Here is a 20,857-nt window from a genome sequence, read left to right as displayed (position 1 = left end):
TTCTAAAAGAAAAACCAACATCTGGCTTAGAGTCCTATGACCATCTATGTAAAATAACATTATTTGTAGAGATTCAAGCAAATTCAACAATTCTGACTATGAGAAGCTATATTTATTAAAAGGTGAGAAAAATCCATCTCCAATTGTTAAAAGCAAGGGCACATGTGTGATTGCTGGAGCATTCTTCAGAACTTCAGTTTTGCTATGGTAATGTTAGTGCCACACAGCTCTGCAGTCAAGCCCTGTAAGTCTATCATGATGGAGTTACAGGAAGTTAGACTGCACCCAAGACAAACACTGTTCAATGATTTCAGCTCTTGGCACATTTTGCCTTGCTATGCCTCATGTTTTTCTTTCCTTTTTTTTTGTGACAGAGAGAGGGACACATAGGGACAGACAGACAGAAAGAAAGGGAGAGAGATGAGAAGGATCAATTCTTCGTTTTGTTGTGGCATCTTAGTTTTTCATTGATTGTTTTCTCATATGTGCCTTGACCGGGCGCTACAGCAGACCAAGTGACCCCTTGCTCAAGTCAATGACCTTGGGCTCAAGCTGGTGAGCCTTGTTCAAACCAGGTGAGCCCATGCTCAAGCTGGCAACCTTAGGGTCTTGAACTGGGTCCTCCGCGTCCCAGTCTGATGCTCTATCCACTGTGCCACCGCATGGTCAGGCTTTTTTTTTCTTAAGTGAGAAGTGGAGAGGCAGAGAGATAGACTCCCACATGTGCCCAGACCTGAATCCACCTGGCAAGCCCACTATGGGGTGATGCTTTGCCCACCTGGGGCTGTTGCTCTGTTGCTTGGCAACAGAGCTATTTTAGTGCCTGAGGTGAGGCCATGGAGCCATTCTAAGCCCCTGGGGCCAACTTGCTCCAACTAAACCGTGACTGTGGGAGGAGAAAAGAGAGATAAAGAGAGATAAGGGAGAGGGGGAAGGGTAGAGAAGCATAGAGTTGCTTCTCCTGTATGCCCTGACTGGAAATTCAACCCAGGACATCCACATGCCAGGTCGATGTTCTACCGCTGGGCAAACTGGCCAGAGACATCATGTTTTTCCATCATTAAATAAGGACTGATGATATATAAAGAGCAACATTGTCAATTATTGTTTTTCAGACTTTCAAAGTCACGAGGATGTAAAGTATAGAATAGGGGAATATAGTCAATAATACATATAGTGCCAGGTATGTACTGAAAATGGCAAAGGAATACTTTGTAACATATATAATTTTCTAACCACTAGGCTGTACACCTGAAACTAATGCAAAATGTTATTGGATGTCAACTTTAATTGAAAAATAAAAATAAAATAAATGATGCTACATGCAGCACCAGAGAAGTATCAGTATTGAGTATTGCATTAGAAAGAGTGCAGATGATGGCTTTATCATCTTTAGGCCCTATCTCATTAACCCATTCACTTTCTCTTCTGAATCAGAGCATATCTCAGTTGGTGTAGAGGAAACTGGACACAAAGTAAGAAATTACAAAGAGTAACTTTAAGATTTGGAAAGTAGTGAGATGTGGCTTAATGTACTTTTTGGAGAGCTGTTTATATTCTGAATCTCATTCCACAATTAGTCCCCAGAACCCTCAGAATGAGAAGAGGATGAAAAGACCTGAGTAGTGCCCATCACAAGAGGGAGCACACCGATAGGCCTGCTTTGGTCTGGTTCTACCTCTATCTCTCAGAGATTTCCTGGGACAAAAGTTTTGAGCACTGCGTCTGATTGGTTTTGGTGGCACCTCTCCTGTGGCCTCTGTATCCTAACATGAAAGTAAACTGCCTTAAATGACAGAAAAGGGCCTGACCAGGCAGTGATACAGTGGATAGAGTGTTGACCTGAGATGCTGAGGACCCAGGTTCAAAACCCCTAGGTCACCAGCTTGAGTGCTGGCTCATGTGGCTTGATCATGGGCTCACTAGCTTGAGTGCAGGGTCACCGACTTGAGTGTGGGATCATAGACATGACCCCATGTTCACTGGCTTGAGCAAGGGGTCACTCGCTCTGCTGAAGTCCCCTCCCACCCCTACCCCCGTCAAGGCACATATGAGAAAAAAAATCAGTGAAGAACTAATGTGCCGCAACGAAGAATTGATACTTCTCATCTCTCTCCCTTCCTGTCTGTCTGTCTCTTTCTCTCTCTCTCACACACAAAAAAGACAGTAAAGGGCCAGATCAGGTGGTAGATAGAGCATCAGCCTGGTATGCTAAGGACCCAGGCTCGAAACCCTAAGGTCACCAGTTTGTGTGTGCGATCATAAACATTACCCCATAGTCACTAACTTGAGCCCAAAGGTCGCTGGTTTTAAGCCCAAGGTCACTGGCTTGAGCAAGGGGTCACTGGCTCGGCTTGAGCCTCCAGTAAAGGCACATATGAGAAAGCAATCAATGAACAAATAAGGTGCCGCAAGTATGAGTTGATGCCTCTCATTTCTCTCCCCTCCTGTCTGTCTGTCTCTCTCTCTCTGAAAAAAAAAGAGAGAAAAAGTACTTGGGAAAAGAAAAGGTACTTGAATTGTATTGAGGCCATTGAACATGACTCATATGTTTCCAGGGATGAAAGAAAAAGACAAGAAGAAATAAAACTACAAAAAAAAATGTTTTGTGCCTACCTCAGGGACACATCCATACGCTGGAAAACGCTATGACTACATAAGGAAAAAGCCATGGAAAAGACAGTCTTAAACTTTGTGGAATGTTTTAATCTAGTGGTGCCCACCTTGGATATGTCCTTAGAGTGACTGTAACAGACCAGACATTTTTATGTGCATCAAGTGTTTTTTTATGGAATGAATAAAAATGCTTTGTATGTGTGTATATGTTAATTTAAAAAAACATAGATATTACTGCTAGGTATTTTCAAAAGATGACTTAAAATGTGGTTAAATTCTGGAGAGCTTTTTTTTTCTTTTGAGTATCTATTTTCTTACATAACAGACACCATACAGTTATGATCTTATGCCTGTGTCACAAAATTCTGGTGTTACAAGGAGTTCCACATTCAATATATATTTAAAATGTAGTTAAATACAATGTCCCCTTTTCCCTCAGGGTTTTCTATAAAAGTGCCCTTCTCTGATCAGTATCACTTTTTCTCAGATAGTCTCCACCTCCATTTCCTCATCCCCTGGTCTCAGACAGAGATACCTTTCATGGCTGATGACTCTTCTCTCTGATGGAGAGAGGAGGGTCCTCAGCATCCTTGTCCCCTTCCTGTCACAGATATCTACATGCTTCAAGATGGGGCTCTTTCATCGGGGGAAAGGGTTTGAGAGAAGACCAGGGCTTAGATACCAAGGCTTTCTTCTGGCCAAGTAACGAGGAAAAGCAGGGGAGACACTCGAAGATGCTCTATGAAATGGGAGTAAAAGTTTCCATGACTGACACCCTAAACTCATCACTAAGATTGGCACAACAAATAGTGATTTTACCTTCCGTGTTTTGTGTGGGTTCCTCATTCTAGATGATTTCTTAATGTCCACTTCAGTGGTGTTGACACATCCAGGCTGGAATTGAAAAAGAAAAAGAGACATAAAGGAATCTTTGAACGGGAAGTTTTCCAACCTGAGGAAATGCCATGATGACAGTCACTGGCAGCTCTTTCTAAATGGCACAGCCACTTCTATCAGCAGGGGTCGGTAATAAAATATGTTACTCTTTTATCCTTGCATGATCTTCAGATATCGTTCTCAATGAACCCCTAGAGAAACAGAAAGACAAGTGCACGGGTTTTGCATGCATAAGTATGTTGACATTAGTTGCAAATCATACAGATTTAGAACAAGGGTGTCCAGAACCAAATAAGGCAACAGTCCCAGCTGGTCCCCACACACAGCCTTGCTCGGTGTACCCTCTCCATATGAAGAGACACTGCTCTTAGAAGGCTCCTTGCTTCCCAAGTTAGAAAACTATAACCAGTTCAGCCAGCTCCAATCCCAGAGTAAATTTTTTAAACAATGATTCATGCAATCCGGTGACTGAGAATATTTGTTTTCCATAGACAGACTGTGCAAAGGAAGCTGTGGTTAGAATGAGAAAGATGAAGAAAGAAATTGGCCATCAGTATACCATGCTTCTTCCCAGAAATCCCCAACTTTTCTTCTTCCTTTCCCTCAGGCAAGTGAACCCATTTCCATGGGGTGGGGCTGTTGGATGAAGAGTGTGGGCAGCTTGCGCCTGGCTCTCTGGCAGCCTCATCAATATCATTTTGCTGGATTTATTGTTCTGTTGCACAGAAATGGACAGCTGTGAAGCTTCTTTGTGTTTGGAGAAAAAGGAGGGGGGGAGGAACAATTAGAAAAGAGAGGGAATGAAGAGGGAGAAGGAAGAGAGTGAGGAGATGGAGGAGAGGAATTATTAATCCAGAAACAGAGGAGAAAGGAGATGGGATCGTATATCTAGAAAGGTCCTCAGATATCGCTTTGCTTTTAGAAGTGATTGGAAATAAGTGGAAGTGACACATGGGTTTTGTTTTCTTTACTTTCAAACTTTGCTACAGGTCATCAGGATCTCTGGTACTAGTATAAAGTATTAATGTCGTGTGTCTCTGTTCAATATCTCTATTTTTCTCCCATAGATTACAAGATCATTACACCATCAGATATACCTGAAAGTGACATCAGAGAACCTGCGAATGTAGAAAACGTCTGTCTGTTCTGCAGAGTTTTGATGGTGTTGGGGAGAGAGCAAAAAAACAGCACCAGTATGACTGGGAAATGAGCTATTCCCCATTGTTGTTGCTGAGCTAGGGTGCTGGCTCCTTTCTTCTTTGGAATTAAATTTAAGGAAGTTACATTGGTGGATAGGAATACATATGTTTCAGGTGTAGATTTCCACAGCTTGTGAACTACTCATTGCATTGTGCGCCCATCATCCTAAGTCAAACCACTTTCTGTCACCGTTTATCTGACCTCCTTTACTCCTCTCCTCCTCTCTGCTAACCACTTCACTTTTGTTTGTGTCCATTGGTTCCTTTTATGATGATGTAAGACATTTTCCTTAAAGAACCCTTTCCTCGTAACAGCCACCATCATATCGTAACAAAAGTCCACCATAATATCGTAAGGAACAAAGCATATGAGAAAAAGGTTTTTTCTTGATTTGTTTTCTACATAAAGTACATGTGAAATATATATGCTACACACACACACACACATTGCACTAAAACATAAAATAAATTATAATTTTGGTTTGCATGCCTATTTTGAAATAGAAACAATGGGTTCAGCACAATGGAATGCTTGGAAGTACAGGAGGAAGGAAAGGCACCTACCAGAGTGGGATGCATTTACTAATTGACACTTAGCCTTTTACTTAAACTCTCCCAGCATCAGATTGATCAATATCCAGTGTTCTGATTGAATTTTTTTGTGGTAGTCTAGCATCAGTATTTCATGGAAGTCCCTCAGGAATTTTAATAACCAGCCAGAATTCACAACCATTGATCTGGATGTAACTGACATGATGCTTCAAAAATATTAAAGCTACATGTTTTCATTTCCTATTCAATTTGCATTTCCCTGCAACCTTCTGCCCCTAAGTCTGAGTCCACTGGGGGGGGGGGATGACACTGAAATTCTTTAAGCTGTTCTCAATATATCCAGAGCCAAGCATGGCAAGACAGAGCATAGAGATTTTCTCCTATATGTTAAGGGGTGGGGAGAATAAGACATAATATACAAGGGAAGGCATGTCCTTTCATACCTGGAGAAAAGGAGGAATATAGGTAAGATCAAGTGCTCTACAGGTAGCCCAGGATGAAACACCAAGATAAGTGGGAGATGAGAGAAGTGCTCAGACAGGGGAGAGGGAGCCTGTGATTCATAGTGGGAGAGCTGGTCCCAGCCATCTAAAGGGAGGCTCGTGTGCCATGACAACCAACATACATACTCTGAGCCGGGCAGGTGTTGGCAAGAAAGATGAGCGTGAGACAATTCTTGGCAAGGCTCATATGCAGCAGGTGAGAGATGCAGAATTTGTTACATGCCCCTGTCACACAGGGCACAGTTTCTGAGCAGTGGATGGATGAATGGAGCTTGAGATTGGGTCAAAGGCAGCAGTGTGCAAGGATTTTATGCTGGGAGCAAATGTCTGGAACACACACTCTAGCAGTAAGTACCAGAAGATGAGATGGTGCCCTGCCAACCACACCCTGTGATAGCAGTCCTGGGGACAGATGTGCCTACCTGGCCAAAGCAGAAGTTAGCAAAGAGCGAGATTTAGCCCAGTGGATGTCGACCCTCATCCCCCACTGCATGAAATCACTTAAAAACAAAACCTTTAAAGCCCAGACTTCTATCCCCAAACAATTTTGCATAGCAATAGGGAAAGTGGAAAGGAATCTGAAAGTGTAGTCATTTATCTAAACATGACTCAGTTATCTAACAGATGATTTACATAATTGTATAATGCAGAGCACACACAATAAAAACTATCTTTTAAATGGGTTTCTGAGAAAAACAGATCAATTATACAATAAAAAATTGCATTTTCTTCAAGCATCTGAAGAATATGAACTAACTGAACTTGAAATTTCCTTCCATAATAAGCTGCGATTCTAAATCAATCTTACCTCATCCCTGGTGGGATCATTGACAAAGGGACCCATAAATTGTGTCAGCCACTGAAGGCATAAAGTGGAAAGAAAGATGTCCTCCTCTTATAAGGACATCCCTAAAAGCAGCCACAAAGACAGAATTTTCAACCACAAAGTTCAAGATTATGGACATTTAATAAATGAGCCATTAACAGACATCTAAAATTCTATTCAAACCAATTACTAGCATCTTTATTGAGCAAATGAATAAGAAAGTATTGATTCTAAAAGTGAACATTATTAGAAACTGAACCCTGAGATAATGTGCCATAACTCTGCTTCCGTTCCAGGCAAATAAAATCTGCCTGTTCAAAATTTGTTGCTGATGGCTAAATTATTAAAATAATAAGCTGGACCGGACCTGAGATGCATGTCTTTGTGGCCCTCTGGTTTCCTTTCACTTCTAAAGAGCCTCTTGGGACAGCTAATGGATAAATAGATCACTGATATATTAGAGTATAGGGCTGGATAGAAGTTGGCACGGGGCATTACAAGACAACTGACCATGTCATGCGTCCATTCTCATGTACAGTCTCTTGGTTTTCACCAACATGGCAGAGAAATATTTTTAAAAATTTTACTTTTTAGCACTTTTGATCTCAATACGATCATGTTATTTTAAAAAGGCAGTTATCTTTCTGAAGCATATACACTGTGTACCACTAGCTGGCACCAGACCCACGTGAAATGTTATACATCAATGGGTTTTCTGCATAGCTATACAGATCTTCCAAATAAGATATAAATAACATTATCATTACCAAGTAGGCACTTAATAAAAATGTTCAAATATGTACTAGTTGACAGATAGAATATTAAGTACACAGTACTGGATTTAAAAAAGAATAAAGTGGTATTTACATTGGCCTAGAAAAGAATTGTAAGTTATTTCTAGTGATTTAAAGGTGAATTTATTATCAACAGAATTAAGCTGTGTCATAGCATTACTATAATACTATTTATTAAAAAGAATTTAATACTTTACAATTTTTTTTTGTATTTTTCAGAAGTTAGAAGCAGGGAGGCAGTCAGACAGACTCCTGCATGTGCCCAACCGGGATCCACCCGGCAGGCCCACCAGGGGATGATGCTCTGCCCATCGAGGGCGTTGCTCTGTTTCTGCCGGAGCCATTCTAACACCTGAGGTGGAGGCCATGAAGCCGTCCTCAGCATCTGGGCCAACTTTGCTCCACTGGAGCCTTGGCTGTAGGAAGGGAAGAAAGAGATAGAGAGGAAACAGAAGGAGAAGGTTGGAAAAGCAGATGGGTGCTTCTCCTGTGTGCCCTGGCCAGGAATCGAACCTGGGACTTCCACACTAAAATTTATTTCTTTTTTTTTTTTAATTTTTATTTATTCATTTTAGAGAGGAGAGGGAGAGACAGAGAAAGAGAGAAGTGTGGAGGAGCTGGAAGCATCAACTCCCATATGTGCCTTGACCAGGCAAGCCCAGGGTTTCGAACCGGTGACCTCAGCATTTCCAGGTTGATGCTTTATCCACTGCGCCACCACAGGTCAGGCCCTAAAATTTATTTCTAAAGTAGCAAAAGGTGCAAATTATTGAGAAATGTTACTGCAACAGTGTTCATGTAAGTGTCTTCATGAATTTCAAAACAGAAGCTAAAATTTTTGGGTTTTCTTGATTGATATTTTACTTAAAGGAATTTAATACTATTTAATTTCTCTTGTGGCATAATGCATTTTTAGTCGTAGCAAAAGGCACACGTGTTTGGGGTAACTTGGGACAATAAGGACTCTTCTGCGACCAGCAGGACTAGAGTCTGCAATGGAGAGCAACTCCCTCTAAAATCAATCACCATAGCTGATGTGTTACTGAGCAAAACAACATCTTAAATGACAAACAAATGAAGATTTAAGAACAAGGTGGCAAACAGAGCGGATAGTAAGATATATGCATATCCTTGAAAATATTTTAAAAAGATATGATTCTGGGAAATTAAGGATTTGAAAATATATATTTATGGGTTCAAATACAATTAAGTTATTGAAAAAGATTTTTCCTTTTATAACACAGAACATGTTTTAAAAATTCACCTTTTAATGTATTCTACCTCAATTAAAATGATTCCTTACCCTTATGTAAAATGATTACTGACTTTAAAGTGTTCAATCTCGGGATTTTATTTTCAGATCCAATACAGGCTTTCTATGGGCACTTGTCGATGGATTCAGCCTCCAAGTTGTGGAAGCCTGGCTGTCCCGTCCACACACAAACTGAAGGAAGTTGTCTGAGAAAACTACCCTGAAATTCCTTCCATCTACCTTCCTCTATATTATTTACTCCTTTGATTCCTACTTACCAGCTATACATTTTTTTTGAGAGAGAAAGAGGAGTGAGAAACAAAGAGAGAAACAACATGTTGTTCCACTTAGTTGTGCACCCATTTATTGCTTTTCATATGTGCTCTGACTGGGGCTTGGGGTCCAGCCAGTGACCCTGGAATTGAACTGGCAACCTCTATGCTCTGGGATGATGCTCCATCTACTGCACCACTGGCCAGAGCTGCTGGATACACATTTTTAATTGTGTAATCCCACTCCAGTGTATGCTATGAATGAATTCTGAATCTCAAGAGGCAGATGGAAGGCTACGGTACTGGAGGGGAGAGAAATGCATCATGCATGATAGCTTAGAGCTGAAGAAAGTGATTAGGTAGAAATTGTAAACCATGGTAAGGACTTTGGTTTTATTCTAAACATAACTGAAAGGCATTGGAGGGCTTTAAAGAGGAAAGTGACTTGGTATGATGTATAATTTTAAAAACTTACTGTTCCCTTCCCAGAAATTAACTTAAAATGGATCATAGAACTAAGTGTAAAATGCTAAAATATAAAACTCTTAGAAGATAACTTGGGAGAAAACTTAGGTGACCTTTTGGTTTGGTGATGACTTTTTAGATGCCATGCTAAAGGCACAACCCATGAAAGAGAATAGCCAACGATGACTCATGGTTATTGTCAAATGGGTTTGCCAGTAATTCCTGGTTATTGGCAAAATATTTTTTGGATTTCTGGTTTATGTGTTTATCATCAAACACATTAAAATCTTTTACTTTAATTCTTAGAGTGCTGAATGTGGGAATGAAGGAATGACACTTCATTCCTGATGGCAATGAAGATATCCCCAGTGTAAAAATTTAGAGCCAAACAGTAGGAAAATTGGTCAGTTACTAAACATTGTAAAATGAGGAAGCCTAGGAAAGAAATAAATGTAAACAAAAGACAGGAACCAAGGATGGCTCCTGGATTGTATTTATGTACAATTTTAGTAATTACTGAAATCTTCTGGCCCCTGCCCATCCCTTTGCATCACCATTGGCAACATGGTGCTTACCACTGAACGTGCAATGTTAATATCTGGTTATCAATTACCAAGAGCTGGCAGAGCAGCCTGTTACTCAGAGCTTCTGCTACATCTCCCTAGGTTCTTCTTCAGGGAATCCTACCACCTTCTCCTAATCTGTTCTTGTTGAAATCAGATCACTTCAATTTAACATCTAGGAACTGTCTGTTCAACCTGTGATGATATTCTCTTTTAGTAGACCAGCCATTGTCAGTGCCAGCACAACTACAGCCAGTCACAGGCTTCAACAAGCTACCAAGAGGACGCTGATGAGTAATTCTGCCTCGAGCTTCTTTGTGATTGCTGACATTGCTCATTCCTCATGTTCACCTTTAAAAAACTTAAAATATTCTCAGCTAGAGTTGCTTCGTATTAAAACAAAATCACTTGGTAGAGGCTGAGTTGTCATACTTACGGTACCTTGAATAAAATACAAGATCCTTGAGGAAGAGATGCAGGCCTGAGGCAGGTGTTCACAAACACTTCATCTCTGTTATACCTGGCCTGCCACCCACAGGAGTGATTCCTCTCCTTCCTTCTGTGACTTTTTTTCCTTACGAAATGCCGATTGTAACTTGAGGACATGCAAAGGTTTTTGAGTTGAGAGATAGAAGGACTGTTCTTAAATTTAACACACACACACTCCAAATTTGCCCTGCCCTGGGAGGTCATGGGTTAGCATCCAGGGTATTTTAGTATTTTTAATTTAAAAAATTTTTGTTTATTTATTGATTTTAGTGAAAGAGAAAGTGGGAGAGAGAAAGGGAGATAGAGACATGAACATTGATCTGTTTCCTGTGTGTGCCCTGACTGGGGATCAAACCAGCAACCTCTGCACTTTGGGATGATGCTCTAACCAACTGAACTATCCAGCCAGGGCAGTATCCAGGGCATTTTAATTCATATTATGTTGTGCCTCTGAAATCTCATGCATGGGAAAGTGAGTAGCAATACAGAATTTTAAGATTCCTGGTCCATGGACTTAGTTACCATCAAATGCCTTAACATTTTATTTATTTATTTTTTTTACTTTAACTCTAAAGGTGTTTGTTGAATGTATGAATGAAGGCATGAAAACTAGATCAGCTCTCTGATGGTGATGAAAATATCCCCAGTGTAAAAATTTAGAGCCAAAAATCAGTAAGGTATCAGTTACTGCATTGGTGAAAACAATATTTACTTTTATAGCTATTCTTATTGATTTAGTACTGGTAATTTAATGGTATGCTGTAAGGGTGAACAGACCAGACAAAATTCCTAATAGTATAAATAACTCACAATAAGTTTAAAAGACTTAGAATAATTGCTATTATGGATAACAATGAAAAGCTAAATATGACAAGTAAGTTAATATAAGTCATTATATATGGAATTACCTCTGAAATACAATAGCAGCCCTGAATTCAATAGCCTTGAATTACAAAGGAGACAGGAGGCTCCCAAGTCATATGTTCCCAAATGGGAAAGAGGTTTACTTCTCTTTACAGGCCAGTCACACAGGGAAAAGCCACCTGTACCACACACCTCAGCATAGCAAGACCTCTATAAAGAAGTAGATGCCTTTCCAAGACACACTGTGTTGCACTAAACTTGATTTCCAAAAGTAGAAAAAGGTAAGTACTGTACTTACCCAGTGGCACCAGAAAAGTGGCTTCACATGAAGTTATTATGTAGATTACACATTTATCACTAAGCAAAAACTTTATTTTCACCATTTGGAAAGACATCCCTGCCTTCTTACATAGTTATTTCCAGAGCAATGCAATATTTTCTTGTTTATTCAAGGTCATTATTAGGAACTACACTTAATTTCGCCTCCCTTAAGACAGCTATGGCCATGAGGCTAGATCGTCCTAACTTTTTAATTGAATTTATTGGGATAACAATTATTGGCAAAACCATAAAGGTTTCAAGTGTACAATTCAATAAAACATCATATGTGCACTGTGTTGTGTGCCAATCACCCCAAAGTTTCTTTCCATCTACATTTTTGCTCCCCCTTGGCCCACTCCCACCTAGCCCCCATCACCCTTTCCCTCTGGCTTGCACCACACTGTTGACTGTGTCTATGCTTTTTGAGCTTTTATGTTATTTTATGCCATTTGTAGAGTGCCTGTGCCTTGCTCTTCTCAATTGTTACCTTTTGCTGCTCTCAAGCACTTGTGTCCTTGCCTCAAGCACTACCCTATCACCATCTAATTTGTCACTTGGGTTTTGACAGTGGTCAGGAAATCAGGCAAATATTCTTTTTAACAAAAAGGTCTCACATTTTAGCAAATGGGCCCATCAAAGCCCAGGAGTTCAGTTACATTGGTTTATACTTTCAAAGTTTATTACTTGGCTGCATTTTCAAAAGAATTAAATTTTTGGGTATGTGAGGTAGGAGGAATAAAAATGTGACAAATGGCATGTAGACACGTGCTCATCATATCTTTTGGAAAACTTTTCAGGACATAAATATTATCCAAGCTAATCAAATGGAACAGAATAGATGACATCAAATGTTTACATGGAATTCTAAAGGAATAACATAAAGAATGGGAACTGGAAATTCAATTTGTGGTCCAAGGGATGAGAAGAAATCTAATCAAAGGGAGTGACTGGGAAGCATTCCAAGGCAGGAGAACTTACTCCTTTCATAGTAAATGCCATTACTGCCCATCAAGATGGTCAAGCATGGCCTAGGAGTCTTCACTGACTCCTCTTTCCCTCACTGCCTACATTTGATTCATAAGCAAGTCTATGCACTTTACTTTGTAGCTTTTAGTTTTTAAAAAATCCCAAATAATAACTGTCCCCTATGAAATCCAAGTTCTTGCTGGTCTGTGAGAATATTGGCAGATGGTGGCCATTTTGCTTTGCTCAGCATCATCCCATGTATGTGTGTGTGTGTGCACATTTTTACTTTCTTATGTTGATATGATTTCAAACCTATAGAAAATTTGCAAGAATGACTCAAAGGACCCCACAGACTCTTGTTCCAGATTTTGCAATTGTTAATATTTTTCATCATAGTCTCTCTTCTTCTGTCTATATTTAGAAGATTAACTATGGGCCCTCTCTAGGGCAAATAGAACTTTACTTTGGCTATAGTAAGGGTGGTCCAAGATTGCCTTTTCAGCAGCCTATCAAAGTTGGAGACTGTACTGCCCTCTTGACACTTCCCCAGGGTCAATGTAAAATATCATCAGTACTCAAAATCGATATTCTTCTCTCCCCACATCCTTAAGAGTTGGTTGTTGGCCCCCAGGCTGCACTTCCAACACCACCCTCATGATATCACTCTCATCCTCATGATATCAGAGAAAACAGAACTGAAATCTAAGCACGTCATTTAAAAAAGTTTCTAACCCACAGGATATAATAATACAGAACGCAGTTTTTATTCTCACTCTACCTTGGCTTACATAAATAGCATCAAATATTACATAATAATAGGACACTGTATCCCCAAATCTATTCAAGGATAAAAAGAACGGACAGAGGATAAAAGATGTAGCCAAGGAAAGAGAACAATTTCACTCACTGAGGCTTGTGAGAGCCACATTATCAAAATATTTTCAATCAAAAGGAACAGATCAGACTGATAGAAAGGCTGGTCTTTTTTTATAACACAGAAGAAAGATTTAAATTTGGATGAACACATTTTGGGGTTTCTAAAACGGTTAAAGAAATGAGTAGCAAGATTTTGGACTGTTGACAGAGAATGAAGCACTGCTAACATGGCTGATTTGTCCATTAAGGACACAAAACTACATCATTCCTATGGACTGCAACACAATTTGTTTCTCATGGATACCACAAAACTGACGATTCCAAAACTTACAATAGGAATATCACTGAGACCTTTTAAAGAAGATATGAGGAAATATATGAAAGATCCTCTACTGTTTAAGTTTGATAAAGCCTATGACTCACCTTAACTGGACATAATGATTTGGGAGGGTTCATGGGAGGAGCTAGGTTTGTGGGAGGAGTTAAGGCTTATGGGTGGAGCGAGGGTTTGTGGGGGGAGCTAGGGCTTTTAGGAGAGTTCTCATCCTCTGACACTGTAAGAGACCCTCCAGGAAGAATTCTATGTCTGTAACAGAGCTCCATGGCTTTAACAGCCCTTCCCCTGACCTCCTTCCTCTCTAGAAATTCCTCCCCTCTATCTTCATCTAGTTCAGTGTGCACACATGACTGCGAGTAGATTGAAATCCTTTTCTTTCTCCTGAATAAATCCTTTTTGGTGATGGAATACTTAGTCGATTCTATTTTTCTGGTCAACAAGTTCCAAATGAGCCCATAAAATAATGCATGCACATTAAACATGCAGAATAAAATTAAAGCCTCCCCCCCCCAATCTATGGAATACTCTACCTGGTGGTTCAAGCCCAGAACCAGACCCGAGAATTTCTAGGTCTTAACACCTGTTGCATTTACATAGCCGTTCCACTAAGTGACTCTTTCCCAGCAACCCAGCATGGCTGATAATAGTTAGCTGCCTCCCAGAGAGGCTGTGACAATGGTTATATACTGTCTTCTGCTTGCTTCAGTGAACAAGCAAATGTGTAAGGCAAGGCAGACCATCTAACAAATGAAAGTTCAACTAAATGAGGGGGAGCAAAATAAGCCACCCCAGAATATACAACTCTGGCATGTGGATTATTTAGAGCTGAAGACAATCTGAGCCTACCATACTCAGAAAGAGCTTTCTACCTCCCCTTTAACTGCCTTCAAAAACTTTAGATCATGGATTTGTACCAGGAAAAAAGCTATTACCAAAAATAACTTTTTATATGCAAAAGACAGGTGCATGGCATGGCAAATATTTGTTTACCAAACATGTGCTCTTCTGGGCTTCTTATAAATTACCCAAATTCCATATCCCCTTTTCCTTAGCTCAGAAGGGTATATAGCTCCAATTACCTGACCACCAAAGAGTCTCATATCTTTTATGAGGCTCCTGTATGTATGAAAGCCGTTTTTTTTTTCCTGTTAACTTCCTTATGTCAACTTAAATATAGACCAAAGATTCTGTAAAGGAAGAAGAAGGATGAGTTTTCTACCCTTACATGACCATTTCACTAATGCAAAATAAAAAAATAGCTGATGTGTATAAATCCAGCCCTGCTGCAATGAAATGTCCTGATGCACATTATAAATTGACAAAGAAAGCTTATACGCTGTTTAATAGGGGCAGTGTGGGGTTGTGGAACACATGCCAGGTTGTTGGTCATGTAACCTTTAACTGCATGATAGTTGACAAAATTCAACTCTGCAGAGCTGTGATTTCTCCTGTTTATAAATTATAAATTAAAGACAATCATTACGTACCTTACAAGGTCTCTGCAAAGAATCAATGACGATAAATAAATGTAAAAAGCTTTTGTAACTAGAAACGGCACTGAAGGTTCTAATCAATGTTCTTATTGGCATCGATATGTATACACATGTATTGCTGTCCTCTTCTATTTTGTAGAGAGGATTCCTGCGGCATGTGTGTCACATGTGTTTCAGTTAAATAATGTCCATCCGAACAGAGGCACAGCTTGAACAGCTAAGTACCTAGAGTGCAGGGATAATGCCAGAAATTAATGAGCTTCTTGATACCTGACCAAGTTCTCTTGGCTCAAATCTGGTCACTGATGCCTTTGTTGGTTCAAATGTCCTATGACAGAAAAACCTGTGTGCTTTTAAAATTAGACCAGAGTGTTTAGTGTCATCCAAAAAGATTGTTGTTGGGCAGATAAAATATATTATGCTCACTTTGTTAAAGATGGCGCTGCCCACGTGGAGGCCGTTGCCCAGGTGATATTAATGTGTGTTGGGGGCTGGCTGTGGGCAGGCAGAATCCTTGTAGCCTGGGGCTTGGTTTTGGGATTAAGCCTTTCCCACCCTTTTTGATGTGGGGTGGTACAATCCCATCTTGACTCAGATAGGTGACTTTGTATTAGAGACTTCCCTATTGTGTATATTGGATTAAAGGTTTAGATTTCTACACTATAAAATAGGGGCAGAACGGGAGCTTGCTCTCTTGGTTCCTGAGATTAGAGGAGAGAGCAGAGAGGAGAGCAGAGAAAGGCCACGTGGAGTAGGCCAGGAGAAGCAGCCAAGATGGTGGAGTGTTGAGTGAGAAGCCAGTTTGTGTAGAGTTTGTGCAGGGAGAAGGAAGGAGATGAGGAGCAGAGGTGAATAAGTCTGGTGAGCTAGAAACCTTTGATTCCAGGAAACTCGGATAAGTCAGTTTTGGAGCCCAGTGTGTGTTTTTTACTTGCCCGCCGGGTGCAAGCTAGGATTAAAGATGTTGGCCCACCAGTTTTTGGCTCCACTGTTTCTTTACCGACTGTCCGAATCCAATGTGAACCTGCATGGACCAGGCTGCTGTGATAGTGGCCCTGGCTCCTGGCTTTACAATTGTATACAGGTATTAAGTCACTGATGCCTTCAAAATATATCCATCAAGTGTGACTATGTGCCTGGCTCTGGGTTGGTATAGTCAGGAGCAGATGAAGCCTGGTCTCTGTCCTTTTCTAGGGGACAATTCCTACCTCATACCTGTCATCTCATTCCCAATAAAAATAATTTCTATGTGGAATCTAGTGAACATGGTGAACTGAGGAACAGAAAAGAGGCAGAGACAGGGTCATGTGGAGCAGAGGGACAGCTGTCAGAGGGAAGGGGGATGAGAGACAGGATCAGAGAAGGTGAAGAAATTAGTGAAATTCTATATACATAACACAGAGATACAGATAACAGGGCAGCGAGTCCCAGAGAGAAGCGGGGAGGGAGTTACGGGGAGGGGGACAAAGTGGGTGTAATAGAGGGAATGTTGTAAAGGGCTGAGGGTGTTACACTGAGTAGGACATTTAAATCCATGTTAACACAATAAATCTAAAAAATTAATAAAAAATAAAAATAATATAAAAAATTTTCTTGATGGTGATTTCATATTCACCTCTAAAATGTTTTGCTTAATATTGATGGAGGGATTATTAGCTCTGTTTTAAAAATTTGAAAATTAAACTTGATAAAATTTAATTAAATTGCTTAAATGTTAGTATGGGTAGTAAGTGGCATCCTTTAGTTTAGGAGTTAGTCTTTCATGTATGTTGGGCAGATAAAATGTATTATGCTCACTTTGTTAAAGAGGCCGTTGCCCAGGTGGTATTAATGTGTGTTGGGGTGGGCTAAAGGCAGGCAGAATCCTTGTAGCCTGGGGCTTGGTTTTGGGATTAAGCCTTTCCTACCCTTTTTGGTGTAAAGTGGTACAATCCTATCATGCCTCAGAGAAGTGACTTTGTATTAGAGACTTCCCTATTATGTATATTGGATTAAGGGTTTGGATTTCTACACTATAAAATGGGAACGGAGCGGGAGTTTGGCTCTTGGTTCCTGAGATTATCATTAGAAGGGAGAGCAGAGAAAGGCCACGTGGAGGAGGCCAGGAGAAGCAGCCAAGATGGTGAAGTGCTGAGTGAGATGCCAGTTTGTGTAGAGTTTGTATTTGGGATAAGGACGGAGATGGGGAACAGAGGAGAATAAGTCTGGTGAGCTAGAAACCTTTGATTCTAGGAAACTCGGATAAGTCAGTGGCTTTGTGAGCACTGAATGTGACTGGGTTTTGGAGCCCAGTGTGTATTTTTTACTTGCCCGCCAGGTGCAAGCTAGGATTAAAGACTATGGCCCATCAGTTTTTGGCTCTGCTGTTTCTTTGCCGACTGTCCGAATCCAATGCGAACCTGCAAGGGCCGGGCTGCTGTGATAGTGGCCCTGGCCCTGATTACTGGCTTTACAATGTACATAGTTTTTAAAGATACAATAGAAAAGAAAACTTGCCTGACCTGTGGTGGTACAGTGGATAAAGCATTAACCTGTAATGCTGAGGTTGCCGATTCAAAACCCTGAGCTTGCCTGGTCAAGGCACATATGAGAGTTGATGCTTCCTGCTCTAACCCTCTTCCCTCTCTCTCTCTCCTCTTTATAAAAATTGAATAAATAAAGTCTAAAATAATCATAAAAAATAAAACCCCATTTATTACAACAACAACAATAATATAAAAAAACCTAACAAGAAATTTGCAAAAGCTGCATGAGAATTTAAGATGCTCCTGAAATATACAAAAGTTAATCTGAGCCATTTGTGATAAGGTGCAAAGAAACTATAAAACTTAGCATTAGCAATGCCATTTTAAAGAGGAAAAGTCAGGTCTCTTACCCCCTCTTTTCTGTGGGGAAAGGAAAGAGAAGAATGCAGGAGGAAGGGCTTGCAAGGGCAACTGGGTCAGCTAAATCATAATTTAACTAAGAACAAGGAAAATGGAACTTATCTGAGAATCCCTTCACTTCTCCTTTCTTAAAAGCCTTTAGGGTATAGCAATGTTCTCCATTTGATAGATCCTATAGATAAACATTGTAACTAAGCAGTAGAATTCAATGAGCTTGTTAATGAGATCAATGACTTTTGTACAATGCTCCTCCTAAGCCCAGCCAGTGTGTAATTTTGTCTATGAAAAGGAGCCTCAGAGCTGTGTGGGGTGCTGCAGGATTTGGGTTTGCCCAAGCCCCCTGTAGTTGCTGGCCAATAAACTCCTCAAAAATTTATTTGGACTTGGTGTCTTTGTGGAACTTGCTGGTCACTTTACAACACAATGGATAGGATAACTCAGCTTCATAAAAAAGCCAATTCCCCCAAATTTCATATAAATTTAATAAATTTATTCAAAATGCCAAAAAGTGTTTTTCTCCAAGGGAAGACTAGTGATTCCAAAGTTCGTATTGTAAAATAACTAGAAAAAAGCTGAAGTCAAGAGCAATACGTAAGAGTGGAGTTGGGGTTAGAGGCACTGGCCTTTCCAGACGTAAAATCAAAACATCTACCTGGATGTTGTCTAGTTCCCCTTTTGTTATCTGCATTATCTCATCATCCATTTCCTCCTTGGCACTTTCTACTTTCAGTGATAATACTCCTTGTTTTCCAGTATCATTCTACTCTGTGGTGTGGGACTTCTAGATGTGCATATATCTTTAAAAGACTTCTACTTAGCCTTTGAGTTTACTTCATTGAGTAAGTTGCAGCTTCTTTTTCTTTGGTTTACCATAAGTCTTCATCACTCATCTTAATTGCTTTGCTTCATGAACTGTCACATTAACCTCAGAATCTGGCTGTGAGTGGCTGCTGAGGTAGAGGAGACCACTGTGTAGAAATTTAGAAGACCGGAGTTCATTTCTGGCTTCTTCTAAAGGACAACCTGTCCTAGACTAAAACAGAGCAAAACTCAGGCTCTGTGACCGTCAGTCTTCTTATTAGTGAAATGGGGGAAAACTAATGCCAACCAAACAGAGTGGGGGTGGTACAATATGCCATGAGCTGTAAGCATTTAGAAAACAGCTTTCTCGTCCTGGCTGGATAGCTTGGTTGGTTAGAGTGTTGTCCCAATACTCAAAGGTTTCAGTTTCTCCCTAAAATCAATAAATATAAAACAAAACAAAACAAAAAAACCCAGCTTTCTCTAAATTCAGCACATAAAGACAGATCTTCCAATAAAACTTTAATTGTCATAAATTCCCTGCCCAGGAGTTTCATCAACCAGAGAAGACTGACTCTTACCATATGTTGGTCAAATAAGTTTGTAAATACAATATATAGGTTTGCTTGCTTATAGTTTGCATTGGGTGTGGGGGACAGGCTGTAAGCAGGCAGGGTCGTTATAGCCTAAGGCTTAATTTTAAGACTAAGCTTTTCCCCACACCCTTGACTGTTGCATGATGTGGGTGGTATACTCTTATGAGGAATCCCATTTATGCCTCAGGTAAGTGACTTTATATCAGAGACTTCCTTGTTTGTATATTGGATTAAAGGTTGTGATTTTTACACTATAAAATGGGGCAGACCAGGAGCTTGCTCTCTCTCAGTTCCTGAGATTAGCATTAGAGGAGAGAGCAGAGAAATGAGAACAGAGAAAGGCCACGTGGAAGAGAGAAGAAGCAGCCAAGATGGCAGAGTGGTGAAGGAGAAGCCAGTTTGTGCAGAGTTTGTATAGAGAGAAGGAGATGGGGAACAGAGGTAAATAAGGCTGGTGAGGTAGAAAACTTTGATTCTAGGAAACTCGGATAAGTCAGTGGCTTTGGGAGCCCTGAATGGAAAGAGAAGCATTTTCCCACATGCAAGCTAGGATAAAGATGATGGCCCATCAGTTCTTGGCTCTGTTGTTTCATTACCATCTGTCCGAATCAAATGTGAACCTGCACAGGCCAGGCGGCTCTGATGATGGCGTGGCTACTGGCTTTACATTTGGCGTAGTCTGTGGCAGGATTTGGAATTTGGTATGGAGCCACCATGACCTTTGAGCAGTGGAGTAGGGGACTGGCTGCTGTTATGGTTCCTCATGTCTGTCCATTTGGGGGCCATAGGCTGGCTGACTTTTACAGCCATGCATGAGGAAACCAAGAGCTCTGTCGAAGAGACTGCCTGGGACCTGCACACCAAGCAGTGGAAGGAGCTGGAGCAAACGTGGGAGAAACAGATGCTGACCCTGGAGCTGAAGGAAGTGCTCGAGGAGGAGGCTGACCAGGTTTGAGAGATTTGCCTGGAAATGCAGCAGCTGTTGGAGAAAGAATCACAGGTTCATGAGTTGCAGCTTGCCCTGGATGTTGTGGAGAGCCAGCAACGGCAGGAGGCCGGGGCTAAGGCTGGGGCTGGGGCTGCAAGGTCTGTGGAGCAGAAGGCAGCAGCAGACTGGGGCTCGAGTCTGGCAGCGAGAGCTGGTGTTTCTAGTTCCTCTTTGGAGGATGAGGAGAATCAGGCTGGAGTTTCAATCCATAGTCTCCAGAAGGTGAGAGCCCAGCAGCAAGGAGTACCAGGCGTAGGCCCCTGGTAGGTCTGTGATTTTGGGACATAGGGGTGGATTCCATC

The 20,857-nt window shown here is 40.8% G+C and overlaps 1 protein-coding gene across 6 annotated transcripts in view; it reads right to left on the bottom strand.

The window, feature by feature from the left end:
* Positions 1-20,857, bottom strand: part of RGS7 (regulator of G protein signaling 7) — a 422,952-nt gene that overhangs the window by 37,241 nt on the left and 364,854 nt on the right. For all 6 annotated transcript variants that reach the window (XM_066383468.1, XM_066383487.1, XM_066383510.1 and 3 more), the window contains one exon: positions 3,436-3,510. In XM_066383468.1, coding sequence (XP_066239565.1) covers positions 3,436-3,510 — 75 coding nt within the window. The remainder of the gene's footprint in view (positions 1-3,435; positions 3,511-20,857) is intronic.

This window comes from Saccopteryx leptura, chromosome 1 (genome assembly GCF_036850995.1).
Source record: "Saccopteryx leptura isolate mSacLep1 chromosome 1, mSacLep1_pri_phased_curated, whole genome shotgun sequence".
Lineage (NCBI taxonomy): Eukaryota > Metazoa > Chordata > Mammalia > Chiroptera > Emballonuridae > Saccopteryx > Saccopteryx leptura.
The sequence above is the reverse complement of the archived record's forward strand: the minus strand, read 5'-3'. Positions and strand labels throughout refer to the sequence as shown.